General features: G+C 40.7%; 3 protein-coding genes across 3 annotated transcripts; all 3 read right to left on the bottom strand.

Moving 5' to 3' along the window:
* Positions 1-3,218: 3,218 nt before the first annotated feature.
* LOC141791710 (putative olfactory receptor 52L2) lies at positions 3,219-4,196 on the bottom strand. Its single transcript, XM_074672350.1, has one exon. It carries the CDS (start codon positions 4,194-4,196, stop codon positions 3,219-3,221), a length of 978 nt encoding a protein of 325 aa, XP_074528451.1.
* A 3,778-nt stretch (positions 4,197-7,974) lies between these two features.
* Positions 7,975-9,184, bottom strand: LOC141791558 (olfactory receptor 8G17-like). The gene is made up of 2 exons (XM_074672120.1): positions 9,110-9,184; positions 7,975-8,920 (listed from the first exon to the last, which is right to left on the bottom strand). Exon 2 carries the CDS (start codon positions 8,917-8,919, stop codon positions 7,975-7,977), a length of 945 nt encoding a protein of 314 aa, XP_074528221.1. The 5' UTR covers position 8,920; positions 9,110-9,184.
* A 3,515-nt stretch (positions 9,185-12,699) lies between these two features.
* LOC141791708 (olfactory receptor 52K1-like) lies at positions 12,700-13,647 on the bottom strand. Its single transcript, XM_074672347.1, has one exon. It carries the CDS (start codon positions 13,645-13,647, stop codon positions 12,700-12,702), a length of 948 nt encoding a protein of 315 aa, XP_074528448.1.
* Positions 13,648-19,490: the final 5,843 nt, after the last annotated feature.

The following is a 19,490-nucleotide window of genomic DNA, read 5'->3' as shown; positions in this document are numbered from 1 at the left end:
AGCCTGAAATCCTGTGAAGGTTATGTTAATGTAGCAACAATTAAAGTATTTGCACTACATCTCCTGATCAGTAGAGGGCATAAAGACAGTGACAAAGGACATTCAGGAAAGATGACACCACAGACTGTGGCCTGTTGAAATCTTTGTAGACCAGCTTAAATCAGGAAAACACTTCTCAGACGATCTGTGTTTAGGCCTAAAGAGTGACTCTTGACTGATGACTTCAGCAGGATGTGCTTCTCTGAAACTCTTCAGGCTGTAATTAATCATTTTCCCTTTGATTCGTTAACTGGAGCTGATTTTCACCTCAGTCGAATCTTTAGAATGTACATCAGAAGTAAAATACATCTAAATGATGCCAAAAATGCCTTGAACAGTCAAAAGTCATATCATTCAGTCCATGATTAGGGTCAATCCCAATTCAACCCCAATTCTCCTTTGGATCAAGGGGAGGAGTTAAAGATCCCTATAAACAAAGACAAACAGAGACCTCACTGTAAACAAAGGGGTTGACTCATTTCCCATGATTTTTTTTTTTTTATCAGATATCCAATCCTTTGCTACTCCAGGTAAATATTGGCCATGTTTTGAATTGTTGGTTGTATTTTGAAATTGCTCATTATAACGATCTAGCTAACGCTGCTATAGCAACAGCTACAGCTAATATTAGCTACACCGATGTCAGAGCAGGGTGACTGGTTTGCAGCAGACAGACTTCACTGCAGTGGGCTGTGTTTCCTGAATGATTAGACCGATAAGCTGCATTCAGGAGCTGCATCAGCTACATAAGCTATGTCAAGCTAATGTTAGCTTTTCATAGCTGAGCTGTCTGGTTACTCTTGTGGTGTTAGTTTGCTGTGAATGTGTCGTCCTAATCTGACATCAGTTTATCCTCAGATTGTAAAAATGTGTCCACTTTGGAAGAGGAGAAATAGTTGCTCTGACCACGACAGACAGCGAGAGACTGGAGGTGATGACGTAGCGAGGATCAAGCGTCTTGTTTCTCAGAGATGTTTTAATAATATCCTCAAATCACCAACAATCAGACGTGAGAAACATTTCTACCAGGAGTATTAATTTTTCAAAGATTGACCACAGCCCATCTGGAATGACTGGGGAGATGGATTTTTTAACCTATACTGCAGCCAGCCACCAGGGGGAGCAGTTTTTGCGGCAACCTCACTTGGAGCCGAGCAAGCGGACATCCATTTTTTTACTGTCTATGGGTAAGAGTGACAAATGGGACTGGCCCTTAATCTAGGGCAGTGGTTCCCAAACTGTGGACGGCAGCCCCTGGTGGGCCGTATAGGTATTGCAAGTGGACTGTCGAACCATTTCCAAAACATAAGATTTTTGTGTGCAGGTAGGGGTGGGGTGAAGGGTGTAAATATATAAAAATCAGAATATAAAAATAATGTTTGAAATTTTAAAGCTCAGTAAGGTTTAAGGGATAACTACGGAAGCGTATTTCATTCACTTGAAGAAAAAAAAAAACAACACAGGTTTTTTAGAGTATTTTATTCTTCGGTTTGTTTTTTGTGGTAATTAATTTTGTTTTTCTGATTAATAATATTTTTATTGGTTTGTTTTTTGTTTTGATTATTTCTGTTTTTATGAGTAATTTTTTTTTCTGTTTTCAGATTACTTTTTTCCTGGTTTTTGGAGTATTTTTTTTTTTTCCTGAAGTATTGAGCTACTTCGAAATCCCGTGAGAACCTCCAACCTGCAGACGACTCCCGTGGATTTGTGGTGGCTCCTGGGTCCCACACGGATTAGAGATCCTGTTCAGCTCATATATGCCTTATTCTTAACTTTCTACCGGTCCATACCGGGTCAATAAAGGTAAGGTATTAGCCACACACAGGGTATGAAACCCTTGTTATGTTTTCAACTTTATCCTCATATTTTATATAAGCCTATTGTTCAATGTAATACTTAAGGAATAGATGAAGATGTGGCATTAAAAAATGCATTGCTTCTACATTGGCTTGGCAATGTTGAACGCTGTACCCTGTGTGTGGCTAATACCTTACCTTTTTTGACCCGGTACGGACCGGGCACAGGAGCCACCACACATCCACGGGAGTCGTCTGCAGGTTGGAGATTCTCACGGGATTTTGAAGTAGCTCAATACTTCAGGAAAAAATTACTCCGAAAAACAGGAAAAAAGTTCCACGAAAACAGATAAAAAAAATAATTAATTAAAACAGAAATAATTATAACAAAAAAAAAACAATAAAAAAATATTAATCAGAAAAACAGAATTAATTACCACAAAAAATTACTCATAAAAACAGAAATAATTATAACAAAAAACAAACTAATAAAAAATATTAATCAGAAAAACAAATTAATTACCTCAAAAAACAAACCGAACAATAAATTACTCTGAAAAACCTGAGTTGTTTTTTTTTTTTTTTTTTCTTCAAGTGAATGCAATACGCTTCCGTAGATAACAGTTTTGTTTTTTTTTGTTTTTTTGTATCTTTTTATTTTTTGTTTGTTTCTCCTTCAAGTATTTGAAAACTTTTGAGACTTAAAAATGAGCTCTGAGGTGGAAAAGGTTAAAAACCACTGATCTAATGTGACCGTAGTCTGACAACCCAAAGAGCCGACCCCTGACCTGACTTCTTGGAGGAAGTGCTGAAACACCCAAAGACACTCGAGAATGGTAAAGCAGCTTTTTAAACCACACTTTAATTTTAAACATTTATTTTCTGTTTGAAGAGAAAATGCTCTAAAACATAAACATAAATGTGTCATCACATGCCTGAACTAAAGGGAAGGAGTGGGATAAAAAAAAGACACAACATCATAGAAATGATAACGTGTCATTGATCAAACAGGCATAAAAAAATATGATCTGAATTCTAAAAAAATTACAAAAATTAAATAATATGAAACTTTTATGTCTGTTTCTAACTTCAGCAAAAGTTTATCAATGACATTTCCTGTTTTGATGCCATTAACATGCGTTGATTAAAACCTTTCAGCTTGGACCGACTCACACTGATTTTTTTTTTATCCTAGCTGAATTTTCTGTCAGTGAAGGCATTTGGAGCTGGTCTGAATTTGTTATTTCCAAAACTTTAAAGATGAAAATATAAAATCAGAAAGAAGAGAGGAGATTAAAGGTGAGCAGAAAGCATCAGAGGTTGCTCGTGGCGTCCAGTTTTTCTCTTGGTCTCTGTGTCCGTTGGAAAAAAGAAAGGTCTGGATTAAAGCGACGGCTTCACCCTCCTCAGGTGGAAAATGTTGGTCAGACACTTGTGGATTTCCTGGGACTGCAGCCCGTAGATGACGGGGTTCAGGCTGCCGGGGACCACGTTGAAGAGGATGGCGGAGATCTTCCTGTACTCGGCGTACTCTGGGAAGCGGTGCAGCGTGATGAGGATCATCCCGCTGACCAGCATGATGACGTACAGGCACAGGTGGGTGCTGCAGGTCCTCAGGGCTTTACTGTTCAGAGACTTACTCTTACTGATCACACACGCCGCTGCGATCCTGCTGTAGGTGAGGATGATGCTGCTGAGGGACGCCGACAGCAGCAGCACGGTGAACGCCAGGCCGTAGGCGTTGTTGACGAACACGCTGTCGCAGGAGAGCTTGAACAAAGAGGGGTTGTCGCAGTACGGGTTGGTGATCAGAGTCCTGCAGCGGTCCAGACGGATGGTCAGACCCAGGAGAACAGCCACCAGAACAAACGCCACGCCCCAGGCAGACACCGTCAGCATCAGCACCATCCTGCCCGTCATGATGGCGGCGTAGTGCAGAGGGTCACAGATGGCCACGTATCTGTCGAACGCCATGATCATGAGCACGGTGTGAGCGTTGGTGCCGAACATGTGCGTGGTGAACGCCTGCATCAGACACTCGTAGTAGTGAATGAGGCGCTCGGACGGCGGCACCAGGACGTCGGCGAGCACCCGGGGAACCAGCAGCGAGTTTCCCATGATGTCGTTGACGGACAGGTTACAGAAGAGCAGGTACATGGGCTGGTGGAGGCTGCGCTCCGTCCAGATCAGGAAGACGATCCCCGCGTTGGCGGACAAAATGAAGACGTAGGTCAGCAGCAGAGAGATGAAGACCGGGTACCTGCTCGTCTTCGTGACTTTTAACCCCTCCATCTGAAGGATGAGGCTGTTCACCGTGTGGTTCTCCGTCAGGCTTTGTCTGGAGGAAACAGAGAAATTCATCCTGAGAGCTCTGGTGAAGATCTCAGCGATGAGACAGAAATCTACGGTAACACACGCAGCAAACACACCAGGACCAGACCGTGGAGCCTCATCAGGCTCCTCTCCAGAGCTCAGTCACCTCTCCCAGTTTTATCCTCCTCATCGTCCCAAAGAGGAGCCCGGAGGAAAGGTGACGTCATGTTCACGGGGTTTGCAAAGCTGAAAAACAACCTCATCAGCTCTGACTCTGAAAGAAAGTTTGTCATGAAGAGTTAGCCGCAGGGAGAAACAGAAACTCTGCAGTTTACAGGAACACTCCAAGTCAACAAGGGGGCGCTGGTTTCACAAAGTATAAAACTTAAAGTTTGATCTTAAAGTAAAGCACATGTTTATTCAAATTTGAAAGCAGAAAAATAGTTTTTGAACAAGTTCAGACAGAGACAAAAAAAATAGAAACTCTGTCAATCGAAACTCAACTGGATTAATCTACAAAAAAATAAAATCTGTTAGTAAATTCAGTTTACTCAAATGTTTGAGTTCCTAAAACTGTATTTTAGTTTTTAAAGTTAAAACTGATGATTTCTGAGTGGATTTAACTTTTGTTACTGTTAAAGTAAGCACAACTTATCACCATCATCAGTTTCTGAGAGTCAAATTCGAAATTCCATTGAATTTTTGTTCCAATGTTTTTTCAGAAGTTAAGAATGATTTTTTTAACAGACAACATGAGTCATGTTAGCCATCAGCCACACTGTTAAACACAACATTGACTTTAGAATATGAAGTGAGCCCAGCTCATTATTTGTCAAAATGTTATAAACACTCATTTTGAACTAGTGATGGTAACTAGAAGTTGAGAAAGTCAGGAAACATAGTTTTTCTGTTTGGGTCAAGTTATCAGCAAGTTATTTGTGTTTAATCAGGCAATACATACGCCGATAAGCTGGATACGATACGATACAATAAGATACCTAACGATACGATATGATACTGTACCATACCATACCATACCATACTATACCATAACATACCATACCATATGATACAATACCATACGATACCACATGATGCCATACGATACAATACTATACGATACCATAAGTTACCATACCATACCATGCCATACCAAACCATACCATACCATACCATACCATAAATACGATACCATTCTATACCATACCATACCATACCATACCATATGATACAATACCATACAATACCACATGATGCCATACGATACCATACTATACGACACCATACAATACCATACCATACCATACCATACCATAAATACGACACGATAGTATACCATACCATACCATACCATACCATATGATACTATACCATACGATACCATACGATACCATACTATACCATACCATACCATACCATACCATACCATACCATACCATACCATACCATATGATACTTTACCATACGATACCATATGATACCATACCATAAATACGATACGATACTATACCATACCATACAATACGATATGATCCAATACCATACCATAAGATACCATACCATATGATACTATACCATACAATACCATATGATACCATACCATACCATACCATACCATACTATACGATACCATAAGTTATGATACCATACCATACCATACCATACCATAACATAACATATGATACCATACGATACCATACGATACCATAGGATACCATACGATACTGTACGATACCGTATGATACCATACGATACCATACTAAACTATACCTGTCCTTCCTCCATCGTTATTGGGAACGTAAGATCTATCTCCAATAAGATGGACGAGCTAGCTGTGCTAACCCAGCAACAGAGGAAATACCAGAGGGCAGAGTAGCATCATGCTATTCACAGACATGGCTAACAGAGCTAACAGCAGACACCAAGGCCACATGTGAAGAGCTTCACCTTCTGTGAGCAGACAGGATCCAGGAGACAGAGACTGAACAGACTGCTGAAGAAGCTCAGTCCTGGACCCTGTGGAGGTGGAGGCTGGCTGACTGGACAATGATGGACAAGCTGTCAGCATCTGTTTTATTATGGAGCTTTTTACACTTTCTATACACTTTCTTACTTTAGTTTTCTTGATTGCTGCTGTGACTTCAATTTTGTTGTACTAGTTACAATGACAATAAAAATATATTCTATCCTATTTTATTCTGTTCTATTTTACTAAAGTTTACTATCAGTCTCCTCAGATGTCTGTCTAACATGAGTCTGGTTCTGTCCGAGGTTTCTGCCTGTTAAAGGGAAGTTGTTCCTCTCCTTTGTAACTTGCTAAATGTTGCAAAGTCCTGTACTCATGGTGGATTAAGATAAGATCAGACTCCTTATCTGGTCTTGAAGTTTGGTTTCTGCTAATAAAATGTTATTAACATTTACGGGTCTAGACCTGTAAATGTTTCTGGAAAGTGTTTTGAGATTACGTTTGTTGTGATTTGGGGCTATACAACTAAAGACTGATTGATTAATACTATTGAACAAATACATATGTATTACCACATAAACACACACAAAAGTACTGAAATTGGTATCGTTGAGTACCAGTACCAATTGCCAGGAACCAGGTATCGACACCGTATCATTTCAAATGTGAAAGGTTCCCATCCCTGTAGCAAAGAATTTTTTTTCTGTGACGGCGTTTCGTAACCATGAGTGAGGGGAAAACACAGAAATATGCAACAGCCTGTGTATGTGCGTGAGTGTGTATATGACTGTGTATCCATGGATATTTGTGGGGGTTGGAGGTTTGGTTTTTTTTATGGTATTCCTTTGTTTCTTTTTTGTTTGGCTTTGTTTTGTTTTTGTTTTTTGTTTTTATCTTCTGTGAGGCACTTTGTGGTGCAGAATTGCATGAAAAGTGCCATAGAAAATGAAATAAAGTTGAAGTCTATGCTCCACATGGCATCTACTGGCTGTCTGTGCTCTACGTGGCATGGACAAGCTGTCTGTGTCAAAAAAATCTTTGTGTATTAAAAAAAAAAAAACCAACCAAGCAAAATTCCTTTAACACTATTTATTCAGTCAATGATTGAATAAAAGATGAAGTTCATAAACTGAAGGTTGTTAAACTCTTTTATACCTCTCCAAAATAACATGAATTACAGAATCGTTAAAGCGACGCTGCTGAAAACACAAGAGGACACACGTTAAGAAGCAAAACCAGAACCAGAAAAATCCTGTCAGGGTTTGGAAAAATGGGATTTTTTAAGTCCACAGGTTGCAGCCACCAAGCCCTGTGATTTTTCTGAGGGGAAAAATTAACCATCAGCAGCACGGAAATCATTTTTATTCAGCAAAATCTGCTTAAAATAAAATTTATGACTTTTCTGTGTGAAGAAATTTTATTTATCTATTTTGGAGTTGATAATTTAGGTTCAAAAATGGCCCTTTACTTTGATACCAGAGGAGGCACTTATTTTTATATACACACATCTTTCCTTTTTACATGTCTGTAGTTATTTCTGATTTAAAAATGATGCAGTTATGATGTTTTGTGCCTATCTGGTCAGGATTTTTAAGGATAACAATGTACCTTTGCTTTATGTCTTTTTTACCAACAGAAACTGCTCTGTGCTTGGCATAAAAAACATGTCACAAAAAAACAGCTAAAGAGTCGTTAAAGCAACTCTGAGGCTGTTACCAAAATAAAGACTTCAGGTCTCAGATAATTTTGCTTCAGTCTGACACAGAAAAATGTACAACAGCAAAGTTTTCTGTCTTATTTTCACACTTTTTATCACAGTTAATGTTGATTTATGTGTAAATTAGCACAAACATTGAGCTTTCATGATGACGAAACCTTCTTAGGCCTCAGAAAATGAAGCAGAAACTTCCTCATCTCTTTGGACTGCAGGCCGTAGATGATGGGGTTGAGGCTCCCCGGGATGATGTGAAATAAGATGGTGGAGAGTTTCCTGTAGAAAGTGTGCTGAGGGAAGCGGTGCAGCGTGATGATGGAAACGCCGTTAAAGACGATGATCAGGTAAACGAACAGGTGGGTGCTGCAGGTCTTCAGGGCTTTGCTGTTCAGAGACTTGTTCTTCCTCATCAGACACACCACCGTGATCTTGGTGTAGGTGAGCACGATGCTGCCGATGGAGGAGGTGAGCAGCACCACGGTGAACGTCAGGCCGTACACGTTGTTGATGAGCACGCTGTCACAGGAGAGCTTGAACAAAGAGGCGTTATCACAGTAAGGATTCATGATCAGAGTCCTGCAGCGGTTCAGACGCACCGTCAGACCCAGGAGGACCCCCACCAGAACGAAGGCAGAGCCCCAGGCCCACGCCGTCAGCTTCACCACCATCCTGCTGGTCATGATGGACGCGTAGTGCAGAGGGTTGCAGATGGCCACGTACCTGTCAAACGCCATGATCATGAGCACGGTGTGGCTAGTGGTGCCAAACATGTGCGTGGTGAAGGCCTGGACCACACACTCGTGGTAGCTGATGAAGCGCTCGGACGGCGGCCGCAGCATGTTCATCATCAGGCTGGGCAGCAGGATGGAGTTCCCCAGGATGTCGTTGAAGGGCAGGTTGCAGAACAGGAGGTACATGGGCTGGTGCAGGTTTTTATCTACAAACACCAGGACGGTGATGCCCAGATTCACAACCATGATGAAGACGTAGGAGAAGAGGAAGAAGAAGAAGACAGGGTAGACGGACTGCTTCGGGACGCTGAAGCCCTCCAGGAGGAGAGTGTGGCTGTTGAGGGTGTAGTTCTCCATCATCCTGAGAGACACAGAGGAAAACATCAGGCCTCAGCTGTTGCCGTTTACAGATACAGCATCAACACTTTAAGTCTTAATCTGCACAAACAGGAAAACAGAGAGACCAAACACTGACACAGGTTTAAGTTTCTGCACTGAAGGTGATAAATCACGGTGATCTGACCATGAAACAGTTTCAGAGCTGACGTACCGCCTCTGAACACCTCCTGTCTCCGTCACTCCTCCACCCTGACTCCAGACTGGACTGCCTCTGTCAAAGGGTTTTATAGATACGACGGGAACTTCAGGGAATCGTAGTGTGGTGTAACATCAGGCAACTCATGACAGCTTTGAAGAAAAATAAAAAAAACTTTGAGGAAATTAACCCTCAGGTGCTTTTTCCTCTGCAACAGTTTATTCAACAAGACCATGAAGCACAACCTCCAAAACATTCCCAATTATTTCCAATAAATCAAAATACAAGACAACAAAAATGTTTACCCTGAATCCCCCAAAAACAAATTCAAAACAAAAAAAGGGACAAAATGCAAATAAAACATGGAAAAAACTAAAGACAATAAGAAATAAAAAGAGAATGAATAAAAAAGTAATTTGTTTAGTGAACAAATGAAAAAACAGTCACACATCTTCACTGACAGTAGGTTAATAGTGCATGCAGCCTGCAGTCTGTGTTTTAGCCTTTAGCTTGTGTTTTAGCCCTTAGCCTGAGTTGAAGCCTATAGCTCCTGTGTTAGCCTGAAGCTTGTGTTTTAGCTTGTATTTGAGCATTTAGCTTGTGTTTTTGCCTCAAGCTTATGTTTCAGCTATTAACTCATGTTTAAGTCTTAAGCTTATGTCAAGTATTTTGGCTGTGTTTTTGCCTTCAGCTAATGTTGGAGCCTTTAGCTCATGTTTAGCATTTAGCCTGTGATTTTGCCTCTGGCTGATGTTTTAGTTGTCAGGCCATGTTTTAGCTGATGGTTTAGCCTTTAGCCTGTGTTTTTGCCTTCAGCTCATTTTTAGGATTTAGCCAGTGATTTTTCCTCTAGCTGTTATTTTAGCCTTTAGCCCATGTTTAAGCTTATGTTTGAGCCTTTAGCCTGTGTTTTTGCCTTAAGCTGATGTTTGAGCCTTTAGCTGATGTTTTTGCCTTTAGCTCATGTTTAGCATTTAGCCTGTGATTTTGCCTTTAGTCTGTGATTTTGCCTCTAGCTAATGTTTTAGCCTTTAGCCTGTGTTTTTTGCCTTTAGCTCATGTTTAGGATATAGCCTGTGTTTTTGCCTTAAGACTGTGTTTTTGCCTCTGGCTGATGTTTAAGCCTTTAGCTTGTGTTAAGCATTTAGCCTGTGCTTTAGCCTTCAGCTGATGTTTTAGCCTTTAGCTCATGTTTTAGCCTTTAGCTCATTTTAGCATTCAGCCTGTGATTTTGCCTCTGGCCGAAATGTTTGTCATCAGGCCATTTTTTAGCTCATTTTTAAGCCTTTGGCCTGTGCTTTTGCCATTAGCTGATGTTTTAGCCTTAAGCTCATGTTTTAGCCTTTAGTTCATGTTTAGGATTTAGGCTGTGTTTTTGTCCTTTGACTGTGATTTTGCTACTGGCTGATGTTTTTGCCTTTAGCTGATGTTTTTGCCTTTAGCTGATGTTTAAACCTTTAGCTGATGTTTAAACCTTTAGCTTTTGTTTAAGCCTTTAGCTCATGTTAAGCATTTAGCCTATAATTTTGCCTCTGGCTGATGTTTCAGCTAATGTTTTAGCCTTACGCCTGTGTTTTCGCCATTAGCTGATGTTTTTGCCATTAGCTGATGTTTTAGCCTTTAGCTTATTTTTAGCATTTAGCTTTTGTTATGCATTTAGGCTGTGTTTTTGCCTTTAGCCTGTGTTTTTGCCCCTAGCTGATGTTTTAGCCTTTAACCCATGTTAAAGCTCATGGTTTGGCCTTTAGCCCATGATTAAGCTGATGTTTTTGCATTTAGCATGTGTTTTTGCCTTTAGCTGATGTTTAAACCTTTAGCTTATGTTTAAGCCTTTTAGCTCATGTTTAGCATTTAGCCTGTGATTTTGCCTCTGGCTGATATTTTAGCCATCAGGCTATGTTTTAGCTCATGTTTTAGCCTTTGGCCTGCGTTTTTGCCTTAAGCTTATGTTTTAGCCTATAGCTCATGTTTTTGCCTGTAGCTGATTGTTTAGCATTAAGCCTGTGTTTTTGCCTTTAGTGGATGTTTTAGCCATTAGCTCTTGGTTTAGCGTTTAGCTCATGTGTTTTTGCCTTTACTTTAGGTTTTAGCCTTTAGCTCTTGTTTTAACTTTAAACCCATGTTTTAGCCTTTAGCTTTTGTGTTGGCCCTTATCCTGTGCTTTAGCCTTAAGCTTGTGTTTTAGCTTCTATTTTAGCCTTTAGCCTATGTTTTTGCCTTAGCCTGTGTTGCAGCCTTTAGCTCGTGGTTGAGCCTTTGGCCTATGTTTTACCCTTTAGCTTGTGTTTTAGCCTTTAGCCTGTGATAAAGTCTTTAGCTCCTGTGTTTGAGCCAGTAGCCCCTGTATTCTTGTCATAAGCTTGTGTTTTAGCTCTTAATTTAGCCTTTAGCTTGTGTTTTATCCTTTAGCTCCTGCATTCGCCCTTAGCCTGTGTTTTAGCCTTAGGCCCCCGTGTTAGCAATTGGCATACGTTTTGGCTCATACTTTAGTCTTTAGCCTGTGTTTTAGCCTTTAGCTCATGTGTTAGCCTTTAGCTTGTGCTCTATCTCTCTCCTGTTTCTCTTTCTTCTGCTCTTTTGTCCCTTTCTCTGTCTGACAGTTAGGCTCCAGTGTCCACCATCACTACAAAATTAATCACAGAAATCATTTTCAGCAGAGAAAAACACAGATCTCTCTTCTCTCTGATAAACTTCATCAGCCGGCGTGGCGTTGTCATGGAGACCTAGACGTGCTGTAAATCAATCTGGTCCTGTTTGAATCGATTGAAAACCCCTCTTAGTGACCTTTTGACCCTCATCCTAGAATCATCTGTCAGTTCACATCTTTCTGACTGTTCTTGTTTTTTTCTGTGTTTTTTATTTTTTTTATTTTGTTGTGAAGCATTTTGTAATTGTAGAGAAAACTGTAATATTTTTAAAGCTTGTTTTCATTTTTAAGACCTGATTAACTTATTGCTCTACCTCTCGTATTATGTTTATATTTCTCATTGTACACACTGAATTTCTGCACATCAGATATATTTATTTTTTTACTTTTATTCAATATGTTTTATGCTTTTTTCAGCCTTATTTACCTTATCTATTTCTATCTTTGTTGCATGGTGTTCTTTGTGGATAGCACAGGAAGTCACCCCTTTAGGAAAAACATCGTTCTCTCGCCCTCTGAGGATCTTTATGCACTTCTTAAATCTACATTCATGACTACAGGTTCAGATCGCTGACAACCTTTACCACCGTAGGTCTTAGTGGGCTCAAAGAGCTTCATCACTGTCTTCATGTAAATGCACAAATCATAGATAATGTTTTTCAAACCAGGATTTTTACCTTTACAGAAATAAGAAGGGTTGTAGGAGCTTGTGTCTCATTTCTCACTGCAATACATGTCATTCATACAGATTTGAATTATGTGCATCAAATTGTGTTGCTTAGGACAAAATTGCAAAAAAAAAAAAGATTTTCCATCAGTGCATAATACTCCTTGTTTTATTGTAATGCTGCAAACACAGAAGCACAGAAAGAGCTGTTAATCTCACTGAGAAAAGACGAAGCACAAGATCAGAAAAAGCAGCTCAAAGCTTATCAGAGACAGTAAAAGAAAACTGTTTTTATGCAGACGGTGAAACCTTCTTGATCTCAAACAGCTGAAGCAGAAATCTGCGTATCTCTTTGGACTGCACGCCGTAGATGATGGGGTTGAGGCTCCCCGGGATGATGTGAAACAAAATGCTGGAGAGTTTCCTGTAGTCTGAGTACTGAGGGAAGCGATGCAGAACGATGATTAATATCCCGCTGAAAAGCATGACCAGGTAGACCACCAGGTGAGTGCTGCAGGTCTTCAGGGCTTTGCTGTTCAGAGACTTGTTCTTCCTCATCAGACACACCACCGTGATCTTGGTGTAGGTGAGCACGATGCTGCTGATGGAGGAGGTGAGCAGCACCACGGAGAACGTCAGGCCGTACACGTTGTTGATGAGCACGCTGTCACAGGAGAGCTTGAACAAAGAGGCGTTATCACAGTAAGGATTCATGATCAGAGTCCTGCAGCGGTTCAGACGCACCGTCAGACCCAGGAGGACCCCCACCAGAACGAAGGCAGAGCCCCAGGCCCACGCCGTCAGCTTCACCACCATCCTGCTGGTCATGATGGACGCGTAGTGCAGAGGGTTGCAGATGGCCACGTACCTGTCAAACGCCATGATCATGAGCACGGTGTGGCTGGTGGTGCCAAACATGTGCGTGCCGAACGCCTGGACCACACACTCGTAGTAGCTGATGAAGCGCTCGGGCGGCGGCTTCAGCAGATTTGCTACGACACGGGGAACCATGATGGAGTTCCCCAGGATGTCGTTGAAGGGCAGGTTGCAGAACAGAAGGTACATGGGCTGGTGCAGGTTCTTATCAACCAACACCAGGACAGTGATGCCCAGATTAACCGTCAGGATGAGGACGTAGTAGAAGAGGAGGAAGAAGCAGATGGGGTAGACAGACTGCTTGGGGACGTTGAAGCCCTCCAGGAGGAGAGTGTGGCTGTTGAGGGTGTAGTTCTCCATCATCCTGACAGACAAAAAACAACAATGTGAAAATTTTAAAACTTCTTTCTCTCAGATAAAACCAAAGATTTTCATCTGTGACACCAAGAATCACTGCAGCATTAAAAATGGCACATGTAAAAGTCAAAACAGTTCATATCACATGTACAGACATCTCAAACATCAGCACCACCCACCCTGAGCGTCTGGAGTCTCCACAGTTCACCCTCTGCCCCCAAACAAAATCTGGATCTCAGCTGGCGTGTCTTATAGCCAGGACTTCAGCTTCAGGGATTTCTCATCACCTTGGTTAATCTGATGCAACCTGAGGATCCATCGTGGCGGCCATGACAGCCTGCGCCTGTTTCACCCCTGACACCAGCTCATCAGGAAGTTAGTGTAAAGTTTTCAGAGTCAAGAAGAAAAACACAGTCAGAGAAAAACCAGCAGAGACTCAAAGTGAAAAAAGAAGAAAGTTAACCTAAAGAGAAAATAAAAAAAAAATCTACTCTCAAAGAACTTTAAAAAAAGTCCCCCAGCTAGCAAAGGGCTAACATGTAGCAACAAACAAACAAAGATGAACGGGCCCACCTGCAGCTTCAGATCCTCTTTAACCCTAACCCTGTTTGAAGTACAGGTATCACAGAGGCAGGGTTCACCCTGGAAAAGTCACCAGCCCATCATTCTTGATGATGGATGCAGCCTTAGTGATGTCACCCATTTGTTTCTGATACAGAGTTCCGGAACCCAACGTCGGGGGGCTTCCATATTAAAAACACTTGACTCAGGCTGTGTTCGAAATGGCATACTAACATACTACATACTACATGGTCGTTGTGTATATACTGTATACTACATACTATTAGTATGATTAGAGTGCCAACTGTTTACACTGTAGTATACTACTCGGTTTCCCATGATGTATTTCAAAACCTCCGACGACAAAAATTGGAAGCACACATAAGTCTATGGAAGCACACCAGGCTATCAAATATCTCTGTTGATTCGCCACATTTGAAAGTTTTAACATTTTAGGCGAGAAAGTCATCACGTAGAAAACCAAAATGTGGTCATTTGGGCCACAAAACGCACGGATACAAATTTAATTTTGACATTTTGGACATTCTGTTAAGAGCGCCAATATGCTATCGAAGAAACTTCCGGTCGGCTCCAAAACAAGAGCCTAATTTACAAAAGCGTTAAAGAACTTAAAGGAGATAATAAAAGATGTTTTTATTTCGAAAACAGGAAGTTTGCTAGTGGATGATTTTTAGCTAACACCGGTCTCAAGACAAATTAATCTCCCTTCAAAAAATTAAAAAATGTTTACTGCTCGCAGACACCGAAGACGATCCGTCCGTCGCCTCAGGCACTTTATTTCTTTGTACTTACGTTTAGGTTTCCCTGTAGAGCTAAGTCCACTTTAGTTGCTTCTCATCTTGTCATCTCATTCTGTATTTACGTTTATAAATACGGGGCTTGCAATGCATCATGGGGCGTGTCAGTGCGACTAGTATGCCCACCTCCCATACTTCAAATTTTTTCCCATATAGTATACATCCGGGTATTTCTCGCGCACACAATCTTTTCATACTATTTAATGTGAACGCACTACATACTATTTTTGAAGTCACACTTAGTATGAGTAGTACGTTAGTATGCCATTTGGGACACAGCCTCTGTCTAGCTTTGTGTGAGTATGGATGAGGGGAAGAGGTGACCTTTAACCTCTACACTCACAGGGTGTCCACCTGTTGGTCAGCTCAGCCATGCCCTTATATGGTCAACACTAAAAAGTTTAATAACTTAAAAAATAACGAGTTACACATCCCGTATTGTGTGTGGTGACAGAGAAATGAGGTTTTCAGGCCCAAACCATTATTCGACCCAGGCTTTATCTTTGCTGTAAAGACCAGCTCATGGAAATGAGCAAAAACCTTTAAAGAAAACCCATCATATCCCATTCAAATGAAGTGAAAATACATTACATTAAAAGAAAATTTCATTAATTGTTCTGCAGAAAAATGCCATGATTTAACAGATTTTCCTCAATTATTATGATAAAATCTGTTATTTCACAGCAAAATACTTTCTGTTGCAATGGTGTTTTGTAACCATGAGTGAAGAGGAAACACAGTGGATAAAACTTTGCTGGACATTGAGGTATAAGTTTGGGGAACAGGCTATCTGTGCAACGCTACATGGACTAGCTGTGTTTAATCTTTATTACACTGCACTTTAAAATAGACCAACAAAGTGTAGCCCATCAACACATCTTATTTATGAACACAAAACACACTGTTAAAATCCCTGGATACATGGACCAAGCCAACGCAGACAGCCTGTCGACGTAGACAACCAGTCCGTGCCATTAAGCACAGACAGCCTGTCCGTGCTGTGTAGCACAGACAGGAAAATAGAAAATTGAGGACACAAACTGATGGAGGACAAAGTGACCAGTGACTTATAAAAGGATAGTTTTTCCAGGAGAAGAGCGGTGTGTTCTGTTTAGAGGATTTCTGGTTTTAAAAATATGTCATTGATCAAAGAACGGTTCATTGTGTAACTATAACCTTTATTGCAACCATGAGTTCATAAAACTAATAAGATTAACCTGCAAATTCCAGTTTAAAAAAACTAGATTATTAGTAGGGACATAAACCCTTATAAAACAAGTCTGAATTTAGTTACAGATAATTATTGTGATTTTTTTTTACATCAATTTGACTGTTACATCACATTTTTTTCTATTAAAAACAAGAAATAAACATACTACCTCATTATTGGCAAAATACTTAAAAAAAAACAAAAAACATCCAGGTTGATTTTTTACAGATAAGTTCTGTAATTTTACAGTTTTGTATCCTATTTTTGAAAAACATAAAAACTACTTTAAAAATGTGGGGTTTATGACTATAAAATTAGGAACATTTTTAGTTTGTTTTCCAGTGTTTCTGCAGCCAGCCTCTAGTGGACACTCAGTGAACTGCAGGTTTTTTTGTTTTTTTTTTTTTTTTCAAGCTGCTTCTTGGTCACCAGCCAATCACAGGGCAGACAGCCACAGAAAGAGAGATCAGGTAACTTGGAGAGCATGTTTTCTGGACTTTGACAGGAAGTCAGAACTCAACTCAAACTGGCCTGGCCGAGGAAATCAAACCAGAAATCTTCTTGCTGTGTACCGCTTTTTTTTTTTGTCCCTTTAGTGGTTTGTAATATGAGTTTGGAGCACAACTGGATCAAACCGTGTTTCAGAGAAAGGATTTCTTATGTCTTAAAACTGGACAAACAGAGATAAAGTAAGATATTACAAATGTTTCAGTGATATCTGGTGTTTTTTTTTCTTATTTTTGACAAAAACAAACATGTTACTGTAGACATCCTTTAAACACCAGAGGACCTCTCTCCCTGCTGGGAACTAAACTTCATATTTATTAAATCAGAGTCCTGATAGCCGCTGTGCTCCCAGGTGAGACAGTGACCAGGTGGTTAACAGAATTAAGGCCCGCCGTGAGGCCTTCAGGGGCTGCAGTCGGACTCTGTAGAAAACAGAATCACAAACTGAGGCATCAGACTGAAAAGCTAAAAACTGTGTAACATGTAGTACAGCTGATACATCCTGTTATATGTATATTTTAAACAGCTAAACTTTACCCTCACCAGAGTCGGGGTCAGGGTTCACCTAGTTCTGGTCTAGTTTTGGAAACCAGCAGCCATGACGTGACTCCACAGATCCCAGGAGCTTTGGTCCCCTCTCCTGTAAACACCCTCTGAGCTCTGATAAACAGCGATTAGCAAAGCGTCTCCTCTCCTTCGGGGCTAATTATCATCGGAAACTGTTGTTAGCTGTTTGGTGAAGACCGGCTCACAGTGGACCTCATTAATGCTCGCCTCTGTTTCAGAAACATGAACCCTCATTAGCAGCTGCTGTGGTAACCAAACACGCAGTGATGAAACTGATCGACCACCAGGGGGCAGTGTAATCCCCTGAGCTCTAAACATGCAACAGTTTCAAGTTTAACGACTGTTTGAGTTTGTTGATTATAAAGTTTGAAAACTTAACGTCAACAACAGGAACTAAATGTGTTTGAGTTTGATGAGGGCAGTAGATCATAACAACTTCAGGAAATCAACACACTGACGCTTAAGGAATCAAAATCTCACAGTGACACAACATTTCTAAAGATGTGTAACAACTGAATGAAAAATATGATTTACAAGAACTGAACTCGATGAAAGAAAGGTTTCTAAAAGCTAACAGTTCACATCATTACTTAGAAACATAACTAAAACAATACAAAATTTAACTGCTAATGAGGAGCAACAACAAGCTCCCGCTACAGTCAAAAACAGGAAGTGCCTGACAACAACAAAACTTAGGCCAAACCGATCAATCACTGAGATGATTATAGTTATTGACATATAGCAACAAATAAACATTTTATTTAGAAGCATCATAAATACAGTTTTGAAGTGTTTTTAGAACTTTCAACAACTTTTTTTTAACCGAATGATTCGTTTCACATCCATTTCACAAACTGGATCAGGCTTTACTGATCCGATCCGTACCAAACTGCACTGATCCACATGTACTGCTCGATGGAAACAGTAAACATCTGCAAACTCTGCTTCTGACCAAGGAACATGTTCTCCAATAGGGGGCGCTATGAGGGAAATACAGTGGAGGAAATAAGTTTTGAACGTGTCAACTTTTTCCTCATCACATTTATTTCCAAAGCTACAATTCAAACTTAATTTCTCCCAGACATTGGTATTAACTCAAATAATCCACACATGAAGAGAAATCACAACGTTCAGGTCCATAAATAATGATTATGGTGAATTAAGTACGATAACACAGGAAAAAAGTATTGAACACACCATGGAAAGGCTAAATACTTTGGACAGGAAATGCTCCATACCACCTGAAATCTGTCAGTAATTATTACTTGAACTTCCAATTAGTGCAAACCAACATCAGCTGGGCTAGAGCAAATTGATGGTCCTATAAAAAAGGTGTTTTTTTCACCAAGCAGTTAAACACCACACACCTCATGATGGGTAAAGGCAAAGAGCTCTCTGAGGACATTCACAACCTGATTGTTGCTCAGCATCAGAATGGAGCTGGTTACAGACTTATATCAAAGCACCTGAATATTCCAGTCAGCACCGTTGGGGCCATTATTCACAAGTGGAAGAAGCACCACCTTACCATCAACAGGCCACGCACAGGAGCTCCTTGAAGATTTCTGACCAGGGAGTCAGAAAGATAGTCAGAAGAGGACTCAACCAGCCAAGGACCACCCTGAAAGTGCTCCAGAAAGACTTGGAGGCAGCAGGTATAATTGTTACAGAGAAAACAATAGGCAATGCACTCCACCACCATGGCCTCTATGGACGCTCAGCCCACAAGACTCCATTCCTCAAGAAAAGGCATGTTGAAGCTGGTTTAAAGTTTGCTAAGCAGCATCTTGACAAGCCTGTAGAATACTGGGAGAATGTTGTCTGGTCAGATGAGACCAAAACTGAACTTTTGGGCTGTCATACTACAGACCATGTTTGGAGGAGAAATGGCTCTGCACATCAGCCAAAAAACACTATACAGAGAGAGTCAGCTGGAAGAGTTTAAGGTTTCTGCAGAATGAACAGAGCTTTAGCTTCAGACAAGCAGCCTCTGAACAGTCCAGATGGAGTTTAGTGAGACCTTGAAGACAGACTTTGGTTTGGTTTGTGCTCCAAAATTAAAAATGATTTGTGATATGTAATGATTAATGCAGAAACAGGATGAATCGGGGCACCACAGGCAGAAGTTATGGAGTGTTTGGATGTTTGTTTTCCCTGACAGTAAAATGCTAAAGCCAGCTGGAGCA

Source organism: Halichoeres trimaculatus, unplaced genomic scaffold (assembly GCF_033239565.1).
Source record: "Halichoeres trimaculatus isolate MK-OKI-2021-1 unplaced genomic scaffold, fHalTri1.1 fHalTri1_scaffold_6, whole genome shotgun sequence".
NCBI classification, from domain to species: domain Eukaryota; kingdom Metazoa; phylum Chordata; class Actinopteri; order Labriformes; family Labridae; genus Halichoeres; species Halichoeres trimaculatus.
This window is presented reverse-complemented; position numbering and strand designations above follow the sequence as displayed.